Here is a 24,389-nt window from a genome sequence, read left to right as displayed (position 1 = left end):
CGGAACATGGCCTCTGAAACTATAGCCAAAGAGCTGGTGGGGATCTTTGCCCGAATGGGGCTACTGAAGGAGATATTAACCGACCAAGGAACCCCATTTATGTCAAAGCTAATGAAGGACCTCTGTACACTGCGCCATATACATACCCTGAGAACTTCGGTCTACCATCCGCAGACTGATGGGTTGGTAGAAAGGTTTAACTGAACCCTCAAGGCTATGATAAGGAAGGTGGTAAGTCGGGATGGGAAGGATTGGGACACCCTACTACCCTACCTTATGTTCGCTATCCGGGAGGTACCACAGGCCTCAATTGGGTTTTCCCCCTTCGAGTTATTATACGGGCGTCACCCCCGTGGCATACTAGATATCGCCAAAGAGATCTGGGAAGAGGAACCCAATGAGGGGAGAAATATAATAGAGCATGTAATGCAGATGTGAGACCGGATAGCCCGGGTTACCCCTATTGTACGGGAACATTTGGATAAAAGGCAGAGGAGGCCCAGCGAACCCATTACAATCGCCAGGCAAAAGTGCGACAGTTCCAACCAGGGGATCGGGTTATGGTGTTGGTACCCACGGCAGAAAACAAGCTTCTGGCCCAATGGGGTCAGAGGTGGTTGAGCCCGTGGGAGAAGTAACCCACAAGGTGCAGCAGCCAGGATGCAGAAAACAAGAACAGATTTATCACGTTAACCTTCTGAAACCCTGGCAAGCACAAGAGGCATGCACAACGGTCCAAAAAGACCTAACCCAGGAAAACAAGCCTTCTAAACAGGTGAGAGTGTCTCCCGATTTAAAACCAGACCAGAAGAATGAGGTGTCTGAGATGATCTTCCGGAACCAAGATGTGTTCTCGACAAAACCGGGTCGAACAACCGAGACCTATCACCACATCGTCACGAACCCTGGGGCCAGAGTAACAATGAGGCCCTATCGGGTGCCAGCGGCAAAAAGGGAGGAAATAAAAGCAGAAGTAAAAAAAATGCTGGAGTTGGAGATCATCGAAGAATCCCACAGTCAGTGGTTCAGCCCAATTGTGCTGGTGCCCAAACCTGATGGCACCACAAGATTTTGCAACGACTTCCGGCGACTAAACGAAGTATCCCAGTTCGACGCCTACCCCATACCTCACATAGATGAGCTAGTGGACCATCTGGGTAATGCCCGGTACTTGACTACCCTAGACTTGACAAAGCGGTACTGGCAGATTCCCCTTGCAGAAGACACAAAGGAAAAGACTGCATTCTCTACACCAGAGGGTCTTTTTCAATATACTGTCCTCCCTTTTGGACTACAAGGGGCCCCAGCTACCTTCCAGCGCCTCATGGACAAGCTATTACGTCCGCATAACAGTTATGCTGCTGCCTACTTGGACGATGTGGTCATTCATACCCCAGACTGGGAAACCCACCTGGAGAAGGTGGAGGCAGTCCTCGATACCTTCAGGCGAGCTGGCCTTACAACAAACCCTGCCAAGTGCGCTGTAGGGTTTACAGAGGCCAAATATCTTGGCTACACTGTGGGAAAAGGTTTGGTAAAACCCCAAGTGAACAAGTTAGAGGCCATCCAAAATTGGCCCCGAACAAGTCGCAAGAAACAAGTCCGGGCGTTCCTAGGTTCCCGGGCGTCCCTGACAGACCTAGTGAAAGCCCGTGGACCTGATCTGGTGAGATGGTCTGACGCAGCAGAGGAAGCATTCACAGACCTACGGACTGCCCTCTGCAGTAACCCCGTACTGATAGCCCCTGATTTCACCAAGGAGTTTATCCTGCAGACAGATGCATCAGAAATAGGGTTGGGGGCCATTATAACCCAGATGGTCAGGGAGGAGGAACACCCAATTCTATACCTCAGTCGGAAACTCATTCCAAGGGAACAAAAATATGCAGTGGTGGAGAGAGAATGCCTTGCTGTAAAATGGGCCATGGAAACATTGCGCTACTACCTGCTCGGGCGCAGATTTGTCCTCATGACCGACCATGCCCCTCTTCAATGGATGCAGCGGAACAAGGAGAAGAACCACTAGCGGTGGTGTGTAGGGTATGTGAGTGCTGCAGTGAAAAGCACACTATGTCCATACTGGAAACAGTGCAAACTGCCTTAGGATACTTTGAAAACCCTAGCCTTAAATACCTCCAGTATATAGTCTTTATAGAGTCAATACAGGTGCTGCCCTAAATATGATTCAGCACCAATTCAGCAGAGACTTCTGGATTTTATGAATCATATAATCCCTCTCTCTGCTAGCTGCTATGCAATTGAGAGTTTTACACCTATTAACCAGCTAAGTAGTTATTACAAAACTATTTTAGGTCTGTGACTTCATCTCAGCTAGCTGGCTTAAGTTTGGCAATACAAGCATGTAACAGTACATAAACATATTAGCAAACAGTACATACACCTAATAGCAAATAATGTTACTGTGGGTTAAAAAGCAGAGACAAAAATGGAAGCAATTTAATATTAATCAAAAGTGACCAACATGTTCAGGCTATAATAAGCCAGTTCATTATTGACACTATATATTTATATTTTCTCTCTATTAAAAATTCAGTTCCTTACAGAAAAAAGGGAGCCTCGGTGTTCAGAATAGAACTGTAAAACCTTTAAAATTCATCTGTGTGGCTAAGGCAAATATCCCTATTTGAGACAGAGTAATTATATTACCTCTTCCAAAACACCATTTTTTAGGGATAGAACAAGATAATATGCATAAATAAATACAGGAATTTGAACAAGATGAGATTGTCTATTTCATACCTTTAATATCAGCAATTTTTGTCTTTAACAGTGGGTGTGTTGCTAGTCTAGCAGTCGCTCTGTCAGCTGCAGTGGAATTTGGCTGTATAAAAAGATAAAAAATAAATAAGAAATGTTATATGGTGATAAGGTGGTTGTGTAGATTTGCCTGATCCATACTACAAGATACACTAGTGACAGATTATGGATATCCGGCCCACTAAAAAACAAACCAAACCCCAAGACAATACAAGTTTAAATGTTACCAGGCCTGCACACCACACATTTGTCTTAAATTAAAATCTCACGTCATCCCAAGGAGCATAAAAGAATTTGACTATGAGGCTATTGATAAGAACATCACAAATATATACCATTCCAATTGCCCTATTGTTAAATATGAGTGATATTGTTGATATTTTTGTTTAAGAATATATTGTCAGCACATCTTTCAGGCTTGAACAACATACTACAATTTTACATTCACCGCATATTTGCTATATTGGTCTACAATAATTCAAAAAAGACTGAAGAGGACTGTATACACAAGGCCACCTCCTCTTGGCTGGAGGGGTAATTACTATTAAGTCAGATAATATTATTCATCTTCCTTTTTTGATAGAGCTCTAGAGACTAAATTTTGAAGTCATTACTATTATTTCCAATAGTGCTCACAATGTATTAGGTGCTTTCCAAACATGAAACAACATTGCTCCTTTTCTCCAAGAACTTTTCAGTCTAAAAGGCAAACAGATGAACGGGTAGAGGAGAAGTGTACATATCTAAGTAAGGTAGTCAAAGTAGCAAATGGCCACATCTTAGTAACACAGTTTGAAAAATATAACACACTTGTGTTTTTTAAATAGAGGTTATGACAAGGCTGTGGATAAATAGTAATAAGCAACCACCTGACTTCCTGTAGGAGTCACCGTAGAAGTTAACTTTCAGGAAGTATCTGAACACGAAGAAGGTAGCAACCTTGTGGACTAGCTCAAAGAGGGGTGGTTTGGATAAAGGAATAGAGTAGAATTTGTGAGAGAAGCAGGTGGAATGAGGCATTGAGGCTGGCATTGTTAGCACAGCAGAGGAGATAAGGGAAGATGGATAAAGAGAAGGGTGGCTAAGAGTTAAGGTGCAGAGTTATACAGGGTCTTGAAGGCAAAGGTAAGCTTAAATTTGATGTAGGTGAGCAGAGGAAAGCCATTGGAGGGATTTAAAGAGCAGGGTAACATGGTCAGATTGAAGGGCAAGGATGATATTGGGGTTTGTGAGTTTTGTATGAAGAGAAGGGAGACAGAAGACAATTTGGGTGTCATGGAGGCAAGAGGGGGAATTTATAGTAATTAGGGTAAAAGTACTATGGATGGTGTTTCTTTCCTTTCCTACCCTTGTGATTTTCAATTCCTAGTTTTTCATATGTTGGAAGACAACATGCAGTTATTAGACTGTTCTTAACTCACAAAGTTGTCCTCACTTTACTGCAAAAGTCTTAATGGGCAAAACTGATAGGGAAGGCATCTCAGATCCAGGATGGATTTTGTGGGGTAGAAGGGAAAGGAAGGAGGAAAAACACCAAACCCAGTAATAGCCCAGTGTTTATTCACCTGGAATGTGGGAGACCCAGGTTCAAGTTCCTACTGTGCCTGGTTTGGAGGTGAGTGCCCTAAACATCAAGCTACTAGCAACACTTGGTGGGTTTCTCCCCCTCATTCCATATCCAAATAAAAACAAAATTTCAAACTCTAAACTCTTTGGAAACAAATGTTTTCTGGCCAGCCCTAGGGAAAATGTTACAAAATAGTGAGGGAAACTCAACATTTTAGCAGAAGACCATACTGTTTAGGTCATGTTTCTTGTTTGATGAGATGATTTTCTGGGCTTGCCAGTAATTTCCCTTCTTCCCAAGTCCCCTATATCGCAGAAAGCTTTCCTCAGGTCAAGGAGAGCTGGGAAACTGTTCCCTTTGCAGACAGTCTGCGATTTTCTGAACATTGGCCAGAGGAGATGGTCCAAAAGACATACATGTTCCATCTCCAATGGGCCTCAGCTGGCTTACTTGCAGGCTGGTTTGGCCTAGAGAACTTGAAGCCTGAATCCAGATCCCATGCGACAATGGTGCATGCTGCTCCCAGACTGCTGGGACAGCCTGCTCACACTGCTGAAGATCAAAAGGTATTTTCTTTGGAGATTTTTCTATAGCTGGAAAATGTATTTTTGAAGTTAATTAATATACTTTTCCCTTCAGACGCTTCCTGTGGGTTTAGAAAGTGTATACCATAAATTTCACAAACCAGTAGTAGCTTCTGTGCAACATCTGGTGTTCTTTAATTCAAGTATTTATGGAAAAGGGTTTAAGTTTATTTGCCAGTTTATATGGAATACTCACATTTTTCTTAAAGAAAAAATACCTGCAAACACTATCTACATTAGGAGATAGCAGCCATAAACATACAATGTGACATTCTTATCCTTAAACACTTCCTATTTTTTGACTTTTTGGCATATCCAGGCTTATGGAAAAACAAATTGAACACAAGTGTTTTACATGATGGAAAACACTGACAGAAAATCTAATTTAGAAGGAAAAATGTTAAGTCTATCCATAGAGGAAAAAAATCATTAAATTTGATTATTTATGAAAATGCTGGAATGGTAAATATTTATTCATATGAAACCATACTATTTCTTGTACCACTTTTCACTAATGTGTGTCTTTCCTGCAAAAGTCTCATAGTATTTTCAAAGGTAGACATTATCCCCATTTTACAGACTGAAAAACTAAGCACAAATTAGCCCCAGTGACTTACCTGAAGTCATAAAGGAAGTTTCTCACATGCAACAATAAAATCTGGTTTTCCTGGCTCTCTATCAAGAAGTTTACACTTACAAAACCTAATATTTACTTAGATATGCACGAACAGAAATTATTTTATTTTTTGGTATTTCTATAGCTGTCTTCTATCCAATATATGTTAAACTAAAACAATGTTAAAAGAATGTAAAAGTTGCAATGTGAAACTCAAATGATCAGAAAATGCTTAAGGCTGCATGCACAATCACATCTCTATCTTCTTGTGCATATGCATTTTTGACAATACCTAATTGCATCACCACATATTTCCATAGGATCCTCTTCCCTCATTCAGCATCCAGTCTGGCAGGTGTAAAGTGAATAAAGCAGTCAAGTAATATATGTTTACTGTTCAGTGACTGGCTCTTTCTGTACTCAACATTCAACCTGGGCAGTCATGAGATGCCAACATTGTCTGGCTATACCGGAAAAAAGACAGGAGATATTTGACATAGGCTTAATCAGGCCACAAATTTATTATCAGATGTCTGGGACTACCTGGCCGATAAAAGTGTACAGTGCAGGTAACCCCATGTTTATTCCATAATTAATCAGGGGGCTTTTACCAGCTCCCCCTTTTTCCATCCAGGTCCCTCCAGCAAATCCATTGCCAGGAACTTACCATCCACCCCGCCCTCATAGGATCGTTAAGGTGGACTATAATAATAGGGGTTGGCTCCCTGCCGTACCAATCATAGCGGTCCCCAACCAGCCCCTGTTCGCTCCTTTACCGAACACCTCTTTTTATGTGCTTTTCCAAACCATTTATCCGGTCACTGTATATCTTTCCTATGGAGTACCTGCACTGAACATCTGCCACAAGGAGGCGAAAACTATTAGCTTGGCTGCTTCCTTCCAAACCCAGTAGGTTCCCTGACCTCACCTAATGCCCTCTTTTATATCAGTCAAAAACATGACAGCACCCAAGTCTGAGAGGTGAAACAACTCCCAAAACAACTCTAGTGCTCCATATACTATGCAAGGATGTGAAATTACTCCCCCTTCTAGGGTCCCCAGGAATTTGGCCACCTCCCTGTTCACATACCTCCTGGCCTTGTCCACCTTGGGGGTCTCATGGCTCCTTGCCAGACCCTGCGCTGAAGAATATCTGACCATGCAATGTTAACTCCTGGAAAAATGTCAAGGATCAGCCTCAAGTCCCTCCTTGTTCTGAGCATTAGTTCCACCCCTTTAAGCATTCCCAAATTGTTTTCCCCAAGGTGTACCACAATTATATCTGGTGGCCATTGATGGGCCCGCACAGCATACAGCAGCTGTATCAGTTGATCCCATGAAATGCCCCTCTTTGCACGCCAATGAGAACTGCTTCACCACCGAAGCCCAGCTGTGAACCCTCGAGCAACTTGGATGTGTGCCTATGCTCCCCAAAAAACAATACTGTGCCCGCAGATCCACACCACTTCGTGCAAAAGGAGGGTTAAGGTACAGGGCTGTCCCTTTTCAGTGCCTCATTCCTGGGGGATGAGTCAGTGACCTCACTGACCCTTTGCAGCAGTTTTATATCTCCCCTTTTCCCCCAAGCCCTAAAGCACAGTTCCCATGTTTGGCCAGCCAGCCAAATACCCCTCCGCTTACAGGTGCAGGGAGGTCATTTTAACAAGGGGCTCCTTCAAAACTTTTTGGCCTCACTAAGTGATGCACTTATTTATGTTGATTTACAACAACTTAAAAAGGAATCAGTTTGTCAACAACTGCCATGTCTCGTTAAGCTTCATGAGTGACATTTTATGCTACACCTCTACCCAGTTATAACTCTGTCCTCGGGAGCCAAAAAATCTTACCGCGTTATAGGTGAAACCATGTTATATCGAACTTGCTTTGATCCACCGGAGTGCGCAGCCCCATCCCCCCGGAGCGCTGCTTTACCGCGTTATATCCGAATTCATGTTATATCGGGTCGCGTTACATCGGGGTAGTGGTGTAGTTATATAAGCTAATTTTCATACTTGAAAACTATATATTGAGCGGAACCAAGAACACCAGCACTGGCTCTTCAAGTTCTGAGCTGGGGATGGGGAGGTAGGCAATGGAAGGGAGAGGTGGAATGCAGCAGCTGCCAAGGGTCAGGGGTGGTATGGAGTGTAGGGACTACATGGAGTGACTTTCATAAGCTTTTAGCAGCACTGTAGATGAGACGTTCCCCTTGCAGCAGCTGCCTGAGTGAGGAAACAACTCAGCATGAGTGTCAGTAAATGTCAACAGAGGTGACCCTAGCATTTTTGAGTAGGCTTATGAAATGTTTTCAGCTGTAGCTGACATCTGTCCACAGGGGTGCTGGAACAATTTATATAGTGGGGTGTTGACGATGAAAACCATGCATTTGGTGTTTGTTATTACTCCTTCAAGCCAGGGAGTGCAGCAGCACTCCCAGCACCCATAGTGCCAGCACTACTGTCTGTTCACTGTGATCACACTGGCCTAAGGATTTTGTGGAGGTTTAGCAAGATGATACTTCGCAATAAGTCCCAAACTTCACTGAACCATTTCACATAAGAAGTCAATACACGTAGGCAATCTTAAGGTCCCCTTTGGTTTCTGTCAGTTACCATATTCAAGGTAATCTTTGTAAGTAAAAAGCCTATTTCATTTTAATAAAATAAAGCAAGCCTCTAAGCCAGGGGTTCTCAAACTTCATTGCACCACGACCGCCTTCTGACAACAAAATTACTACATGACCCAGGTAGGGGAAGAGGGAGCCAGAACCTGAGCCCCACTGCCCTGGGTGAGGGTGCAGCTCAGGCTTCAGCCCCGGGTTCCAGCAAGTCTAATGCTGGCCCTCGTGACCCCATTAAAATGGGATCACAACCCACTTTTAGGTCCAGACCCACAGTTTGAGAACCCCTGGCCTAGAGGCTTGCTTTATTTTATTAAAATGAAAGCTGAGATTATTTTTTAGAAGGGCCAAAGGCCACTTTTGGTAACCAGGGATTTTCCTGAGCCACCTTCTGCTTATCAGCAAACACACAGAGAGAAATTTGGAGAATGAGGCAGCCGTCTGGAGAGTCTGTCCCTGTGCAACAGGTGATAACACCGAGTGGCATCAGTGCTGTTGACTCTTCTTTTCTGGTGGAGTCTGGCACCCAGGTGCACACTTGAATATCCAACTTTCTGAGCACGGTTGAAGAGCAAGCGCATTGCCCTGTTCGATATGCGTAGACTGAGACCAAGGCTAACCACTTTCACACATCCTGTGCATTTAGCCCTATTTCTATTATAAAGTGAAGTATATCCCCAAAATGTTGGAGGCTGTGCCTCGTGTCCTCCAATTACACTACAGCCACACCTGCCTCTCCTCTTTCTCCCATCAAAAAAGAATGAGTATACTTGAATATGTAAATGAGTTTCTATCATGGTCTCTCACCTCCTTCCTTCAACAAGCATAGATGCTGGAACTAGGGGTGCTGCCACACCCCTTGGCTTGACGTGGATTTCATTATACACAGGGTTTACAGTTTGGTTCAATGGTCTGAGCACCTCCACCATACAAATTGTTCCAGCATCCCTGTCAACAGAAGCATTTTCCAAGACGTATTCTCCTTTCTTCTTCCAAGAGAATTTTCAAAGACATAACTACATTCCCATCAGAATTTTGCAAATGGTTTTCATATGAAAGTAACTTTTATAGAGGTTTTCTTTGCAGGATATGATGTAAAAAATAGCCACCATACCAACATTTTCACAATAAAGGGAAAATTCAGAGGCATGAAATTGCCTGGAATGAAGTCAGAAAGTTTTTTCCCCACTCAAAATTTTGAAAAAAAACCCAGACTCTCTTCCCCACACTCTTAATTGGATTTATATTAATTGGCTTGGTAGTATTAAGATGACATAATATATTGAATCTCTAATTAATGTCTTCCATGAAACCTCAAAGCACTTTGCAAGTCTTAATAGATTTAGAATACAACGGTCAATGTAGTTCCATTGGATTAATCTGGCAAAATTAATTTAGCTATCCAAGAACTCTGAGCTCGGCAATTATTTTTTAGAGTGGGAAACAGCCATAGAAAGATTAAGTAATCTGTCTAGTGACACTATAATGATCTATAGCAGAGCTTGGAATAATAATCAGATCTCCCAAGTGCACATTCTGTGGCGATCTACAAGCCATTATTATTCTTAACTTCTTCTTTTTGTCCATAGTATCAACACTACAACTGGTATTATAATGGGAAACCACACAAAAAGTTCTAGGACAGGGCACGCACATGATCTGAGTTACCTACCCACGCATAGAGTTTATCCTTCCAGGCCTAAATTGACACAGCAGTCATGTTGATTGGTATTTTATGTTGTTTTTCATGTGGAAAAATTTCCCACTAGAAAGTAGGTGGGTATTATACTCTTCATATTTGACTTTAGAAATTTCTTCAGTGTTGAAAACAGTGCATTTACAAAAAACATTGCTAAGTTCCTATCAATAGGGATACCAGGTGCATTTGTCCAAAAGTTGTTTATGAAAAAAAAAAATACTGAAAGTAATTTGGATTATTCAGGTTTTGCCTCAAGAATTTCCAACTTTCTAATCACTTTAGGTTTTGTTGCCAATCTTAAATTTAGTAACATATTAGAAAAAGTATTAGTCTATTAAATTCTGTAAGAATTCATATAGAAGAAGACGACAGAAGTGGTAATTATTCATCAGGATTACATATTTGTACAATTCTTTGAAAAGTTAAAAAACTATGCCATTGCTAAATATTTTTACTATTTGTTTTTTTACTGTGCTGAACAACAAAACTTGGCAAAAAACAGGGGAGCAAAAGAGATGCTAGTACTTAAAAACCAGGCAATCCCCATAAAAATAAGGAGATAATTAACAGTGATTGTGCTGCAGCAACAAACATGGTCAAATAAGAGGGCTGAGCAAAAGACTGTACATTATTTGTAAGTGACTAAGAAGCTGTATAGAATATGTAGAAAAATCTTACTAAAAAGATCTGTTACAAAATTGGAATGAAATCTTGAGCCATACTTTAAACATATATATAAAAATAATTTCTTAACCATTTCACAGCTGATCTGAAAGCATCACACTGATTGCTTCACCTTTTCTGGAGAGCAAAATGTGAAACTGGCCTCTCAATATACCAGTAGCTGATCATATAGCACTAAAAAGTGAAAATGGAGAAAAGCCAGGTTAGAGAGAACTAGAGCAGGAAGTTGCTTCCAACAGGGAGTTGGATGTCTAAACATGATGGGAACTGGCCAACCTCAACAAGCTCCAAAAGAAAAGTCAAACTAGTATTGTTCTCACTGTTCTCCATTAAAAATGGGTGGTAATGTGAAAGAGAACACATGCTGAGGGTAGAACAAACTATGCCCCTTAACTTACGTGTTGTAAGCCAATTTGAAGACAGAATTCTGAAAAAACTTCTACAAGTTAGCAATAACTCAAATGCATCTTGAGTTCTCTGCAGTTTACCACTGACCATACTCTCTCAGTGGAAGTAGATGGTAGAAATAAATAAGGACAGTTCTGAGGATGGTGGCGTACAGGGTTTATCTCTATACTAATGAAACTATGTGATGGCCCAAGAAAAGTGGCTGCTTGATCAAACCATTAGTTGAAAAGTTCTGGAATTAAAATCCTCATAGCTAAAGTCTTATTACAAATTTAGGTTGCTGATGGAATGATGAACACAGACTCCTGGGGATTTAACCTTCAAAGTATTATTAGGCAATTATGTGGCTCCAAAGCTCAAACACAAACCCCAAAAGATAACTCATCAGGGATACCCACACAGACTTGTGACATGGTGAAAAAAACATCAGTGCTTCTGCAGTTAGACTCAAGGGGAAAGCGGTATGTTAATCTCTAGGGCCATGCTACAAAGGTGGTGAGGGCTAGTGAGGACACACAGGGATAAATGACCTAGTGGGTATCTGGTACTGTTACAATAAGTGTGTCATTTTAAAAGTTGGATGTGCTATTGAAAACAAAAAGATTTCTTGGCATACTACACTCATAAAAAGTCTGCCCACAATTGAAAACAGATTTTCATCGTATGTGTTTAGCCATTTTTCTGAAAGACGTACCATGGAAATGGAAATTCAGTTCACTGAAAAACTATAAAGCATTTGAGATAAACATGTAGATTAACAACTTCTTGGCACTGAAAAGCAGATTTTCCAGCATTATGTTCAATAGGCAATATATGCATTTAGTAATGATTAACACGTGTCACAACTGCTCAAGCAAAATCAAGGTTTCCATACATACCATAGAAGACTTGGAGATGAATTTAAACCCTGCACTCAAAAATCCTACTGGAGGTATTTCAGCATTTGGTACATCAGTGATTCTGTATCATACTGGGAGAAGATCTTTTAGGTGTCTTCTGGCTACTGAGGTATTATTCCTTAGACTTGGTCTACAGGCAGTTTTTTTTTTTTTTTTAAACCAAAATAGTTAAATTGTCACAGCCCTCTAGTGTAAATGCAGTTATGTGGATGGGTGCAGTCCCAGAGCACCCCCTCATGGTTTGAGGTGGCCCTACGGACACCATGTCCTGAGTTCCATCTTAGTTCTTCATAATAATTTATATTCAGGCCAAAATACTTATAATAATATGCCCCCTTGTGGGGTCTTATTTAGACTTTCCCAAATATAGACTGTTGTAGCCCCTTCAGGACCAACTGTTCTCCTCCTTCATTCAGGAATTGTGCCTGCCCTCCTCCTGGATAACAGCAGGTTTCCTATTCTAGGCACAGGAGCCCCACAGCCATCGTTCTAGGGCTGTGCTAATATTCAGGCCTGCTGCAGCCTTAAACCAGCTTCTCCCAGCTGTCCCGCTTCGTAGCTCAGTCCTTTCCCCCGCAGGCTGGAAAAGGGCAGCAGTCCTTCCACTGCTGATCTCTCTCCTGTTATGAAGGAGGAGGCAGCATAGATGCTTCCAACCTTCCCAGGGCTTGTCCCAGTTGGCAGGGAGCCTTGCCCCACCCTGCCCTACAATCTCTTTGGTTCCAGGCCCTCAAAGAAACAGTGACCTGGGATTCTCTCCCACAAATCCCTCAACCCCCAGCACTATCTTCCTCTATCCTAATACCTACCTCTGCTCTTCCCTAGGCCTTTGTCCACTCCAAAAAGTCCCAGGAACCTTAAACAGATACACCTGGGGACAAGAATAGACTGACCCCTAATCCCTGCTATTTTTAAAGGAAACAGTCACACTGCTGCACAATACAAGGGTGTCTCCACACTTGCATAGCTTAGAGCATGTCTACACTACATCTTAAATTGACATAGGTTAGGTCAATTTACAGCCACCACAGTAATTACTGTAGTATGACTCAGTCAAATTCAAATGAAGACATGTATAGTGAGAATTCTCCATTCGTAAATGTAAGGGAGATGAATCTTTGACAGATTACTCATTTTCTTTGTTTACAGAACATTTGCATTAAACAGGTCTTAACAAAAAAAAGTTTTCAATAAAACTAAACAAAACCCACTTCCCTCCTAAGAGGGATTTAATTTACTTGATATCTGTGACATCATAACTCTACAACCCTCCAGCTGTCTGTATTTTTTTTTTTTTTTTTTGGAGGGGAGGGGTGGAAAAGCAGAACTGACAAAAAATGAAGTTCCCATGTAAAAACACGCAGATTTTTTTTTTTTTGTGCACCTTTTTGTTATCTACAGGGGTGGCTTGTAAGGCTCCTTCCCCACCCCCAAAGGCCCAAACTTATTTTCCCCTCTTTGTGGGTCAACTTAAAAAAACAATTACATTCCCTTATGAGTACATCACATATACAAATCTGAGACCCAGCCCTGCCGTACAGGGATGAAATCAGCTCCCAGCCTCTAAACATGCAAGTGCAGGATTTCCTCTATCCTTTTCCAGAACTGTCCATGACATTTTCCCATCACAGAGGAAACAAAAGAATTTAGCACGGAGAAACAAGGAGGAAACATAGTACAATGCGTAACTGCCCTTTACCCATCATTTCTGTGTATTTCTCTGGGAAACATAGGAACGTAAGTGTTTATTGCAATTTTCTGTTAACTATATCTTGGGCAAGGAGACCGGGTCTGTAAGGGTTTTTCTTTTTTGGAGGGGAAGGGAGTGGAGGGTTGGTGAACTGGGAGCCAGTAGGTGGGGAGAGCGGGTAGATTAAGATTGGATGAGGAGCTGGGGCACGTTGGGCAAAGAGACTGGGACCGAGAATTAGTGAAGTAGGGGGAGGCGATTTGAGAGGACCCAGGGTGCAGTGTGAGAACTTCCACTGGCTGGGCAAAAAGATTGGGACTGAGCTTGAGAATTGTGAGGGGGTGGGGAGTGGAATGGAATCTGGAAGCCAGGATTGGAGAAAAAGACAGATTACATCGGGAACTGGAAAGATAGAGTCTGGAAATGAGAGACTAGCACTTGCTGGGCAAAGAGACTGGAATTAGGACTAGAAGCCTGGGGAGTGGAGGCTGGGACTGGGGGCAAGGCGTGGGGGAGAGGGGAAGGGCAGGGATAGGTTTGAAGGGATGGGGCAGAAAGGATCAAGCTTGGGGGCAGAGAAGTGTCTGTGCCTACTAGACCACAAATCCCTCCAAAACCAGGAATGGAATCCAAGATTCATTAATCTCAATTCCTCTGCTGCCAGCAAATATCTGTGAAACCCACTGATGCTTCTCTAGTGTTGGTACATGACTATTATTGGTTACTTTGTTAGCTCAAGTGGCAAAGGTCTGCGTAGATCTAAAAGTTCCAAAACTGCGGATGACTCATGGGTCATGAGCACTGCCAAATTATGCCAAATATGATGCCAAATTATGGATTTTCTGCTTTTTCAGTTTAATATTTTAAAAATACGGAATTACACACAAAAATAAATTAAAGGATGAAGGTTACAATGCCAAGCCCTCAAGTTAGGAAATGACAGAAAAAAGTTTCCTGAATGGTGAATAAAAATTGGTTATTTAAAAAAAAAAAAAAAAAACAAACAAAAAAAACAGACTTTTACAAATTTAAAGCAAATATGGATTTTTAAAACATAAACCTATTTAAAATTAAATATTAAATCGACAATCTATGTAAAAACTATAATCTACTAAAATAGTTTAAATTAAATACAAAAAAATATTTAAGCAGTACATTTTTGCTGCCAAATTTTAAATAAAGTCTAGTGGAAATCCCCCACTGAATTGATTGAAGTCATTTGCTAAGCAGATGGAGTTTGCTGGAACCAGAGTTTGCTGGGGCTAAACCAGATTTTGACAGCAGCATCCTCTCCTGGAGGTGTAGAGAGAATAGTTCTCTCATTTTTGTTTACTCAACTAGTTCAGTTCAATGACCAGTTCATTCAAAGTTAAGAAAACAATTGGAAGGTGAAAAATAATGGAATTTGTTATCTTCTTCCAACTTATTAATTAAAAACTAGATTTGAGAGCATGAGATCTACTAGTTCTAAAATCTTAAAGGACATGTTAAATGCAAAAAATGTTTTGATAAAAGTTTTGATTTCCTCCCCATATGTATCTCACACATTTAAGGTAGTTTTATTCAATAAAAAAATAAAATGCTGTTTTGGGGCTTTTAAAATTGATTTTCCATCTAAATACAGCTTGACACAAATAACAAGTAAAAAAATTAAACATCTACTAAATAAGAACTGCATCACTGACCATTTTCGAACTATAAAAATGTAAAAATTAAGAATATGAATAAATGGAGGTTAACCTATTGAATAGTTCAAATAAATGTATATAGATATACTGTAGCTGCCTGGTTAGCAAAAAGAAGCATCAGATTTAGTGTAAAGGCTATATTTAGTTGCAAATTAACATGTTTTAAGGGGTATGTACTGAAGAAAATCAACCTCTCTTTCCAAAAAATAACTAAAAAGTATAAACGAAAAACATGATTAAAATAAATTATTTAAATCAAGATTTCCTCCTCATTGCTTTAAAAAGCTTTGATTTAAAATCAATCCTCCTCAATTGACGGTGGAACCTTAATTTGGCCCCCTATGCATACATATGCATAGGGGGCCAAATTACACGATCTCATTTTTTTCCAATGGACTCCTTCCTCATTCAGTGAACAGGGTGGACCTACTCTGGGGATTAATCAGTCATGTGGGAAAAAAAAAGTATGTAATTAAAGACTACCATAATGCACATGCATAAGTGGGCCAAACAAGGACAACCTTACTTCTGGCATTTCCTAACGTTTGATGGCTTGATTTTACACCAACCTTGATGTTCTTTTAATATAGTTTTTGTGCATACTATCTATATAGCTTATTCCTGTAAATTATGGGGAATAAACTCTACTGATATAAAGCATCTTTATACCAATACAGCTCCCAAATGATTGTACCACTTTAACGATCAGTTTCTAAATGGATATAGTTAAAGCAGTAAAAATAATTGTGTAGATAGGCATTAAGTATCTCTCAGTTCAGTTTAAATTATCCAGTTTTGAAGGCAATGAGTTGGTCACGATGAGTTGGTCACAGACAGACAGTTTTTACACCTTAGTGCAACATTTTTCACATCTTCAATAGTCTTCTGAAAGCCACAGCCATCCTTGTTTGAAGTTAACATTTCACGTTTGCCATGGAAAATTCTCAGGGAACTGTGGTTTCATAGGCCCAGAGTCACTTCCATTTCAAGCAGATTTTAATAAACGAACAAAAACCCCAACCCTATCATGGTGATTCCTGTATATCTTCAGTTATTTTGGGTCTGTACTAAAAGAAACCATTTTATTTAGTGAAGTAATGCACATTGTTCCACAAGGATTTTGAGTATATAGATATAATGTAAAGCTGAGGCACACATTATCACTGAATAGATTTCCATTAAAGGGATCCTGACAGTTCCTTATTGCACCCTGTATAACACATCTGATATAATAGGGAAAGAAAAGCACTTCCATGAAAGTATTATTTCCCTTTCAGTACTTTCAGCATAAATATGCTGCCATAAAGGGCAGCGAGCTGAGAGCCGGGACACGGCTTTATATATCCCAAGATGGTAAAGAAAGGGGATCGATGCAGAAGGCAGCATATTCATCTTTGGAGCAAAAAGAAATAGAATAATCACTACTGCTTCTGGGGAAATTTGAATAACTGGAAATACTCCCTGCTACATTAAATATGTTGGTGACAGAATTTCTAGTAGCTGTTACAAATATACACACACTATTAAAGCACAGGAGGATGAGTATTAAAGGTTGAGCTTCATTTCAGAAACATATTTTGAATCAAATTCTGCACTGGATGTCCTTGTAGAATTTCCATTACTTCATCTAGAGTTTTACATTTACATATGAGGCCACAATTGAAAAGCAGAATACATAAAGCATAAAAAGCAGAATACAAATTTTTGACGGGTCCCACAAAAACAGCAGCTGCTTTTTGTTTCAAATTTCTTGGAATTGGAATAACAGCAAAATTCCTTTTGCCAAACTACCACTATATATTTATTGACAAAATTGCAATGACTGAGCCAGATTATTTTTAAATGGCAAATTTGGGGTGAGAATGCTCTGCCTATAATTGAACACAGAAACACTTAAGTGCAAGACATCAATGACAAGCATATTATACAAAATACAAAAGACTAAATAGATTGAACAGCACATTAATAATATTAAACCAATAGAGAGAGAGGACTGCATACAGTCGTTATTTTTCTATGGTTTATGGACTGTGAACAGAACTTTTTCATAAGCAAAGAACGTTAAAAATCCACAAGTAATTATCTGGTTATGCTGCTATTAAAAGGCACTAACAATAAAACCAGAAGTTTTATATCACTAATAGGAATCTATCATTGCAGGAATGTTTTCTGTAGTGAACCGACTTTATTTGGGAACAAAATGAAAACTGCAGTGATTCTGTGCCTGTTCTAAAGCCCTTTGAAGTCAATGGAAAGACTTCCACGGTCTTCAACAGGCTTTGGATCAGGCCCTTTGTGACTTTTCTTACACATCTCTCACCCACACAGAGAAATACACTCTGACAGAAAGAGCATTGTTTTTGTTATATACATTTTCCATCACAAAATACTTTGTTAAAATGAAGTTACGGATACAGACATGTATTTAGGAAGGTTAAAAAAAAGCAAACCCCCTCAAATTTCAGAAAACTAGGAAATGCAGTTAATGTTGTGCTTCTTAAAAGACATTCAGATTCGCCCTGCCTTGGAGATGCCTGCTGCCGCTACCATCCTTAATGAGGATTGCGAAACAACTGCCTTCAGAAGACACTCTTTTTCATCATGAATTTGTAAAATGCTGTGTGTGTACAATATAGGACAGTAAGGAAGACCATAAAGCAGCATAAGAATGATTTGATTAAGACTGAGGTATTCTAGTTTTTATAGTCACTGATAAAACAGAACTGTTTGTTATGGTTTGATAAGGAAACATGAAGTTGATTTTGTTAAGGCATCATTAGTAAAGTTAGTTTACGTGCTTTGTTTGCAAAATGCAACCTGGCCACTGAAGGTTTTTTTAAACTTAAACATTCTTCTTTAAAGGCAGTATACATTCAAAACACTGATGTGTGCCTGAAATCTCTCTGACAGATATAAGTTTTTGGCAGCACATAATCAGCACCTAAAAGACAAAGTCAATGCTAGAAAATTTATGTCCCATTTTTTAGTACTGGCACAGCTGCATGAGAGCAACCAAAAGTATAAGTTCTACTACTCTAGCCTCATGGAGACATTTTCATCACTGTCACCTAACCTGTGGTCTATACTAGAGGTTATTCTGTTGGTAGCACTGCTGCAGCTGCACCACTACTGAAAAAACGGGTACGAAATTTTTCAGTGTAGATTTACCCACAAACATGAAGTATCCACTGGCTGTTCTTACAATATTAATATAATGTAAGCTCTGCAGGGTCAGTCTCTTTGCTCTGGGTTTGTACAGGGTCTAGCACAAGGGGCTCAGATACTCTAGGTGCTATCACAATACAGATAAATAATAATTTTTATCTACTGTAAATCAAATATTCTTATCTGCCATAGTAGTGACTACCCGGTATAAAAATATGTTGACTAATCTCAAAACAGCTAAATCATAGAACTATAATATTTTTGACTTGCTATACACCTATGGTATACAATTTCTTTTTCTGTCAATACTTGAAATATACAGAAACTGTTTCCAAACAGAAATTTATGCCTGTCAAAAAAAAGCTAGTATTAGATCATGAAATCTCAGTAGGTTGAAGGAATTAGCAACAAATTACTATGCAAAACTAATATTCATCATTCCACTATGAATTAAAAAAAAAAAATTGCTTTTTATGGAAACAAAAACTATTCTGAAAAGGAAAACAGCTACGGGATGTTTTGTTTCAGATATTTTGATATTCAAGTTAATGAAAAGGTAAACAATACATTATGTGCTTTAGCTGACCTATAGAACATTTAATCCCTAATAAAGAGGAAGAAAAACACAAATAAAGGAAAACCTAAAAAATAAGGGGAAAATAGTATAGAGAAGGAACTGCAGAGTTTAATTCTAATAAAACATAATGGTGAACCCCAGTTTACTTTTTCTTGTGAGCAAAGAAACTGCATTCATTATAAAGGAGCAAGTTTAAAATAAAGACTTTCATGTAGTAGTTGCAAAACAGAACACAGCAGCGTAATAGCAGATGAGGCTTATGATAAAAATCCCTAGAATAATTTTAAATAGGTAGCTTCATAAACATGTCTGTTTTAAATGATAAAAAGAAAGCTTACTTTATGTAAATACAAAAACACGCAATTCAGCCATGTCATTGGGGAAAATAGCTATAGTTAAAGCCCCTGGAATTTCATGGCACATAAAACTTTCCTTGCTTGATTGCTTCAGGTTCATAATTGGAGAAAAATAAGGAATAGACAAGAGAGAAGATCTGACTGGTCAGATTAAAAGCTTTACTTCCCCATTCTTTTTGGGTAATAAAATCCTAACCATGACAGTGAATTGCTCCAAGCTAATGCCAGCTGCTTCATTTCTGGGCTTTCGTATTTTTCAAGAATTTCATCACAGAACGAGAAACTGGTTGCTGTTGGACTCTTGACAATGCTATTAAGCCTCAGAAATTGGCATCAAAATGCTTCACTGTTTCAACTCAAGAATTTTTCCAAGATGCGAACTCTCCCTGTTTTAGCTCCCTTCCCATCTCCAGAGACCCTGCACACCAGAGAACACTCCTATCTTAGTTTCATATTCCCTTCATACGAGCAACCAACCTTCCTCCAGCTCTCCTACTGCCTGGAAACTCCATGCCCGGAAACTCCATACCCATCACAGGTACTTCCAACCCACTCCCTACCAGCAATCTCCCAATCTTTCATTTACCCTCTTTTCCAGCCCTAGCATGAAGGAATGGTAGAGAAGACAACAGAGAGGAATGCCTACTGGAGTGCCGCTCTAGACCTGCTCAGTCCCTCCTACGGAGGATGCTGCTATTCTGCTCTTTGAATTGAAGATTAATCTGATTTTTCCCCGTGGAAGTTTGGAATCCCCTCTGCATGTGCTGCACAGACTCCTGGGCAGGCCCACCGACAGCAAAACTGGGACCCAGGGCAGAACAGTCAATGGGCCCCCACGCATGCACAAGCCATGCCTGTGCAGATGAGGTCTGCCTGATGTTTGGGCTGTACTGCTGTGCACATTTTTCCAGCATGACCAGAGCTTCCATATGCCCGTCCAGTAAGGTTGCCAACTGTCTAACTGCACAAACCCAAAGACCCTTGCACCACCCCTGTTCCATCCCTTCCCTGAGGCCACACCCCTGGTCTCACCCCTTCTCTGAGGCCCCACCCGCTGCTCACTCTGTCCCCCTACCCTCTGTTGCTCGCTCTCCTCTACCATCACTCACTTTCACCAGGCTGGGGCAGGGAGTTGGGGTGCGGGAGGGAGTGTGGGCTCTGGGAAGGAGTTTGGGTGTGGGCTCTAGGCTGGGGCAGGGGTTCGGCACTTACCCTGGGCGGCTCCAGAAAGAGACTGGCACACCCCTCTGGCAACAGCTCCGAGGTGGGGGACAAGCGGGTCTCCGCGCGCCGCTGGCCGCAGGCACCACCCCCGCATCTCCCATTGGCCACAGTTCCCTGCCAATGGGAGCTGTGGAGTCAGTGCTGGGGCGGGGCAGCGTGGAGACCCCCCCTCTTTCCCCCAGGGGCCATAGGGCCGTTCCAGCCACTTCCGGGAGCAGCGCAGAGTGAGGGCGGGCAGGAAGCCTACCTTAGCTCTGCTGCGCTGCCGGCAGCGGGCCCCAGGCCTTTTTAAATCACCCAGGCCCCTGGGAATTGTCCCCTTTGCCCCCCACTGCTTCTGGGGCTTGAGAAACTTCAGCTGCTTCAGACTCCTCTACACCCTGCATGCAGTACAGTAGCCCAGGGATGTCAAGCCCATTCATAGATGGCTGAATTCCATGTTAGCCTCAGATATAAATTCCAGACTTCATACTCCACACGATCCTCAGTGGAGAGTCCACTGATGTCAGAGATCAAAAGAAGAACATGCAATATAAAACTTCATAAAAATAAATATATATAACAAAATTTTACCTACGCCTCTACCCTGATATAACACCAATTCAGATATAATGTGGTAAAGCAGTGCTCCGGGAGGGCAGGGCTGCGTGCTCCTGCGGAATAAAGCAAGTTCGATACAACGCAGTTTCACCTAGAACACGGTAAGATTTTTTGGCTCTCGAGGACAGCGTTATATTGGGGTAGAGGTGTATTTATTATTGATTCAATGCCTTCTTGTACCATTCAGTATCACTCAGCAGGAAAATATGCTCCCCTTTAGGATTCTCTTATTCCTGCCTTTTGTTACTCTTCCTTCTCCATTTTTCTCCCATTATCTTGTCCGTGCATCCACCCTCTGAATTTCCTTCCCAACAGAACAACCTATTATTACCCTCATGTACTTTTGATTTGCTAAAAACATCAACAATGGAATAGTTAATGTTGACAATTAATTATCAGGCTACCGAGGTGATACACCAATGAGATTAATAGGGGACAGGGAGTTCACCACTCAGTCATTATTTCAGGTTGTCTGCAGACACCATGACATCAGTTATACTGTGTTCACATTTGGACATTTCTCTCTGCAGCCAAAGTAGTTGGAAATTTACTTTATAAAAAAAATGAAAACATACATTGTCCACGTGTAGGTCATGTGGGTCACACATATATTAGGAAGGCCATGACACCCTGATATAGATGTTATATAGGCCAATGATGTGGTTGCCTACTATTGATGGGTATTAGCCTTACCAGCCCTAATAACAAGCCATTCCTGCTAAATTGCTTTTTAAAATACATACACACATGCCCTAGTGGATCGGTATATTCTTTTAATTAAAAAAAAATCAATATACATACACACAATATGCAGATGCATACATATACCCACACTTGCATGTGTCCTAATGATCATTCTAAGATAAAAAAGTCGTACCTTTTTGCAGACTTGCTCAAAATTAATCTCTCCTCCAAGAGCAAGTTTGGTTACTTGATCCGGTTTTATTTCCTGTGGAAGAAAAATGTTTACTCTTCTTAGACGTGTAATAACAGTACTTTATAATAATGTTCATGAAGAAGGTAAATCTGAGAAAGGTTTAGTAAACTTTGACTACTCCTACTAATTTAAAGGAGAATAGGATCAGTTCTTTAAAGATGGCATAGACACCAGTATTTATGTACACTTACAGGTAAAATTATACTGAATTTACTTGCAAAATGTTGCCTTACATATTTAAAACCAGATTCTTTCTAATCTATTTATATCATAGCCATCACAACAGTACCTGGTTATACTAAAGCCAGTGGGAGTTTTGAGTGAGTACAGTCTTCAGGATCAGATCTTATTTTTAGAAACTCAGCTGCCTAAATTTGTCACTTAAAATAGACCATGGGAGGTTTAGAAATGCCCATTTACCAGAGTCTCTGAAATCTTTCCAGCATAAATATATAGATTTGATTACAGCCCTGTAACTGAGGTTGAAAGGGAAAATTACTTACCTGTAATTCCACTTCTCTGAAGCTATCATCTATGCAGGATTCTCACGCCAGAAGGGAGAATCATATACAGCAGGCGTCTTTAAAGAAGCAAATTTTAAACTTAGGCCTGGTCTACACTACGAGTTTAGGTCGAATTTAGCAGCGTTAAATCGAATTAAGCCTGGACACACGACGAAGCCCTTTCTTTCAACTTAAAAACGGTTTCTTTACTCCATCTCCGACGAGGGGATTAGCGCTAAAATCGGCCTTTGTGGGTCGGATTTGGGGTAGTGTGGATGGAATTCGACGTTATTGGCCTCCGGGAGCTATCCCACAGTGCTTCATTGTGACCGCTCTGGACAGCACTCTCAACTCAGATGCACTGACCAGGTAGACAGGAAAAGCCCCGCGAACTTTTGAATTTCATTTCCTGTTCGCCCAGCGTGGAGAGCGCAGGTGACCACACAGAGCTCATCAGCACAGGTAACCATGATGGAGTCCCAGGATCGCAAAAGAGCTCCAGCATGGACCGAACGGGAGGTATGGGATCTGCTCGCCATATGGGGAGATGAATCAGTGCTAGCTGAACTCCGTAGCAGTAAACGAAATGGCAAAATATTAGAAAAAGTCTCAAAGGCCATGAAGGACAGCGGCCATAACAGGGATGCACAGCAGTGCCGCGTGAAAATTAAGGAGCTAAGGCAAGCCTACCACCAAGCCAGAGAGGCAAATGGAAGGTCCGGGGCAGAGCCACAAACATGCTGCTTCTACGCGGAGCTGCATGCCATGCTAGGGGGTGCAGTCACCACTACTCCAAACGTGTGCTTTGACTCCATCAACGGAGAATCACACAACAGGGAAGCGGGTTCGGGGTACGAGGAAGATGATGATGAAGACAATGAAGATAGCTCACAGCAAGGTTTCCCCAACAGCCAGGATATGTTTATCACCCTGGACCTGGAACCAGTAACCCCCAAACAACCCCAAGGCATGCTCCCAGACCCTGAGGGTACACAAGGGACCTCTGGTGAGTGTACCTTTGTAAATATTACACATGGTTTAAAAGCAAGTGGGTTTAATGATTAATTTGCCCTGGCAATCATGGCCAGTACAGCTACTGGAAAAGTCTGTTAACGTGTATGGCGATGGAGCGGAAATCCTCCAGGGACATCTCCAGAAAGCTCTCCTTCATGTACTCCTAAAGCCTTGGCAAAAGGTTTCTGGGGAGGGCTGCCTTATCCCATCCGCCATGGTAGGACACTTTACCACGCCAGGCCAGTAGCACGTAGTCTGGAATCATTGCATAACAAAGCATGGCAGCGTATGGTCCTGGTGTTTGCTGGCATGCAGACAACATCCATTCCTTATCTCCCTTTGTTATCCTCAGGAGAGTGATATCATTCACGGTCACCTGGTTGAAATGGGGTGATTTTATTAAGGGGACATTCAGAGGTGCCCGTTCCTGCTCGGTTGAACAGAAATGTTCCCCGCTGTTAGCCACGCGGTAGGGGGGAGGGGTGAAGTGATCATCCCAGAGAAGGGGGGGGTAGTTGGGTTTGTGCTGCATGTTAACCCGGAAACTGCAGCCCCTCCTTTTACATTGCAAACCCATTTTAAATGGCCAACCTAACGGGTGCTTGGTATGGAAAATGAGGGTGCTACTGTGTAAAACTATTCCCACATGTTAAAAAAGCCAAAAGACTGTGGCTTACCATGACTGCCTGCAAGCCGAAATCTATTGCCTGGCACTGCGTGAGTGATCTCTCACACCAAACTGGCAGGCCCTCAATATAAGAGGAAAAATGCGACCTTGTA

At 41.3% G+C, this 24,389-nt stretch overlaps 1 protein-coding gene across 1 annotated transcript in view; it reads right to left on the bottom strand.

Moving 5' to 3' along the window:
* Positions 1–24,389, bottom strand: part of SRFBP1 (serum response factor binding protein 1) — a gene marked incomplete in the record, with an annotated part of 119,263 nt that overhangs the window by 8,448 nt on the left and 86,426 nt on the right. Inside the window, 2 exon segments of the mRNA XM_034774322.1 lie at positions 2,761–2,842; positions 22,033–22,104. Coding sequence (XP_034630213.1) covers positions 2,761–2,842; positions 22,033–22,104 — 154 coding nt within the window.

The sequence above is a fragment of the Trachemys scripta genome, chromosome 6 (genome assembly GCF_013100865.1).
Source record: "Trachemys scripta elegans isolate TJP31775 chromosome 6, CAS_Tse_1.0, whole genome shotgun sequence".
NCBI classification, from domain to species: Eukaryota; Metazoa; Chordata; order Testudines; family Emydidae; genus Trachemys; species Trachemys scripta.
This window is presented reverse-complemented; position numbering and strand designations above follow the sequence as displayed.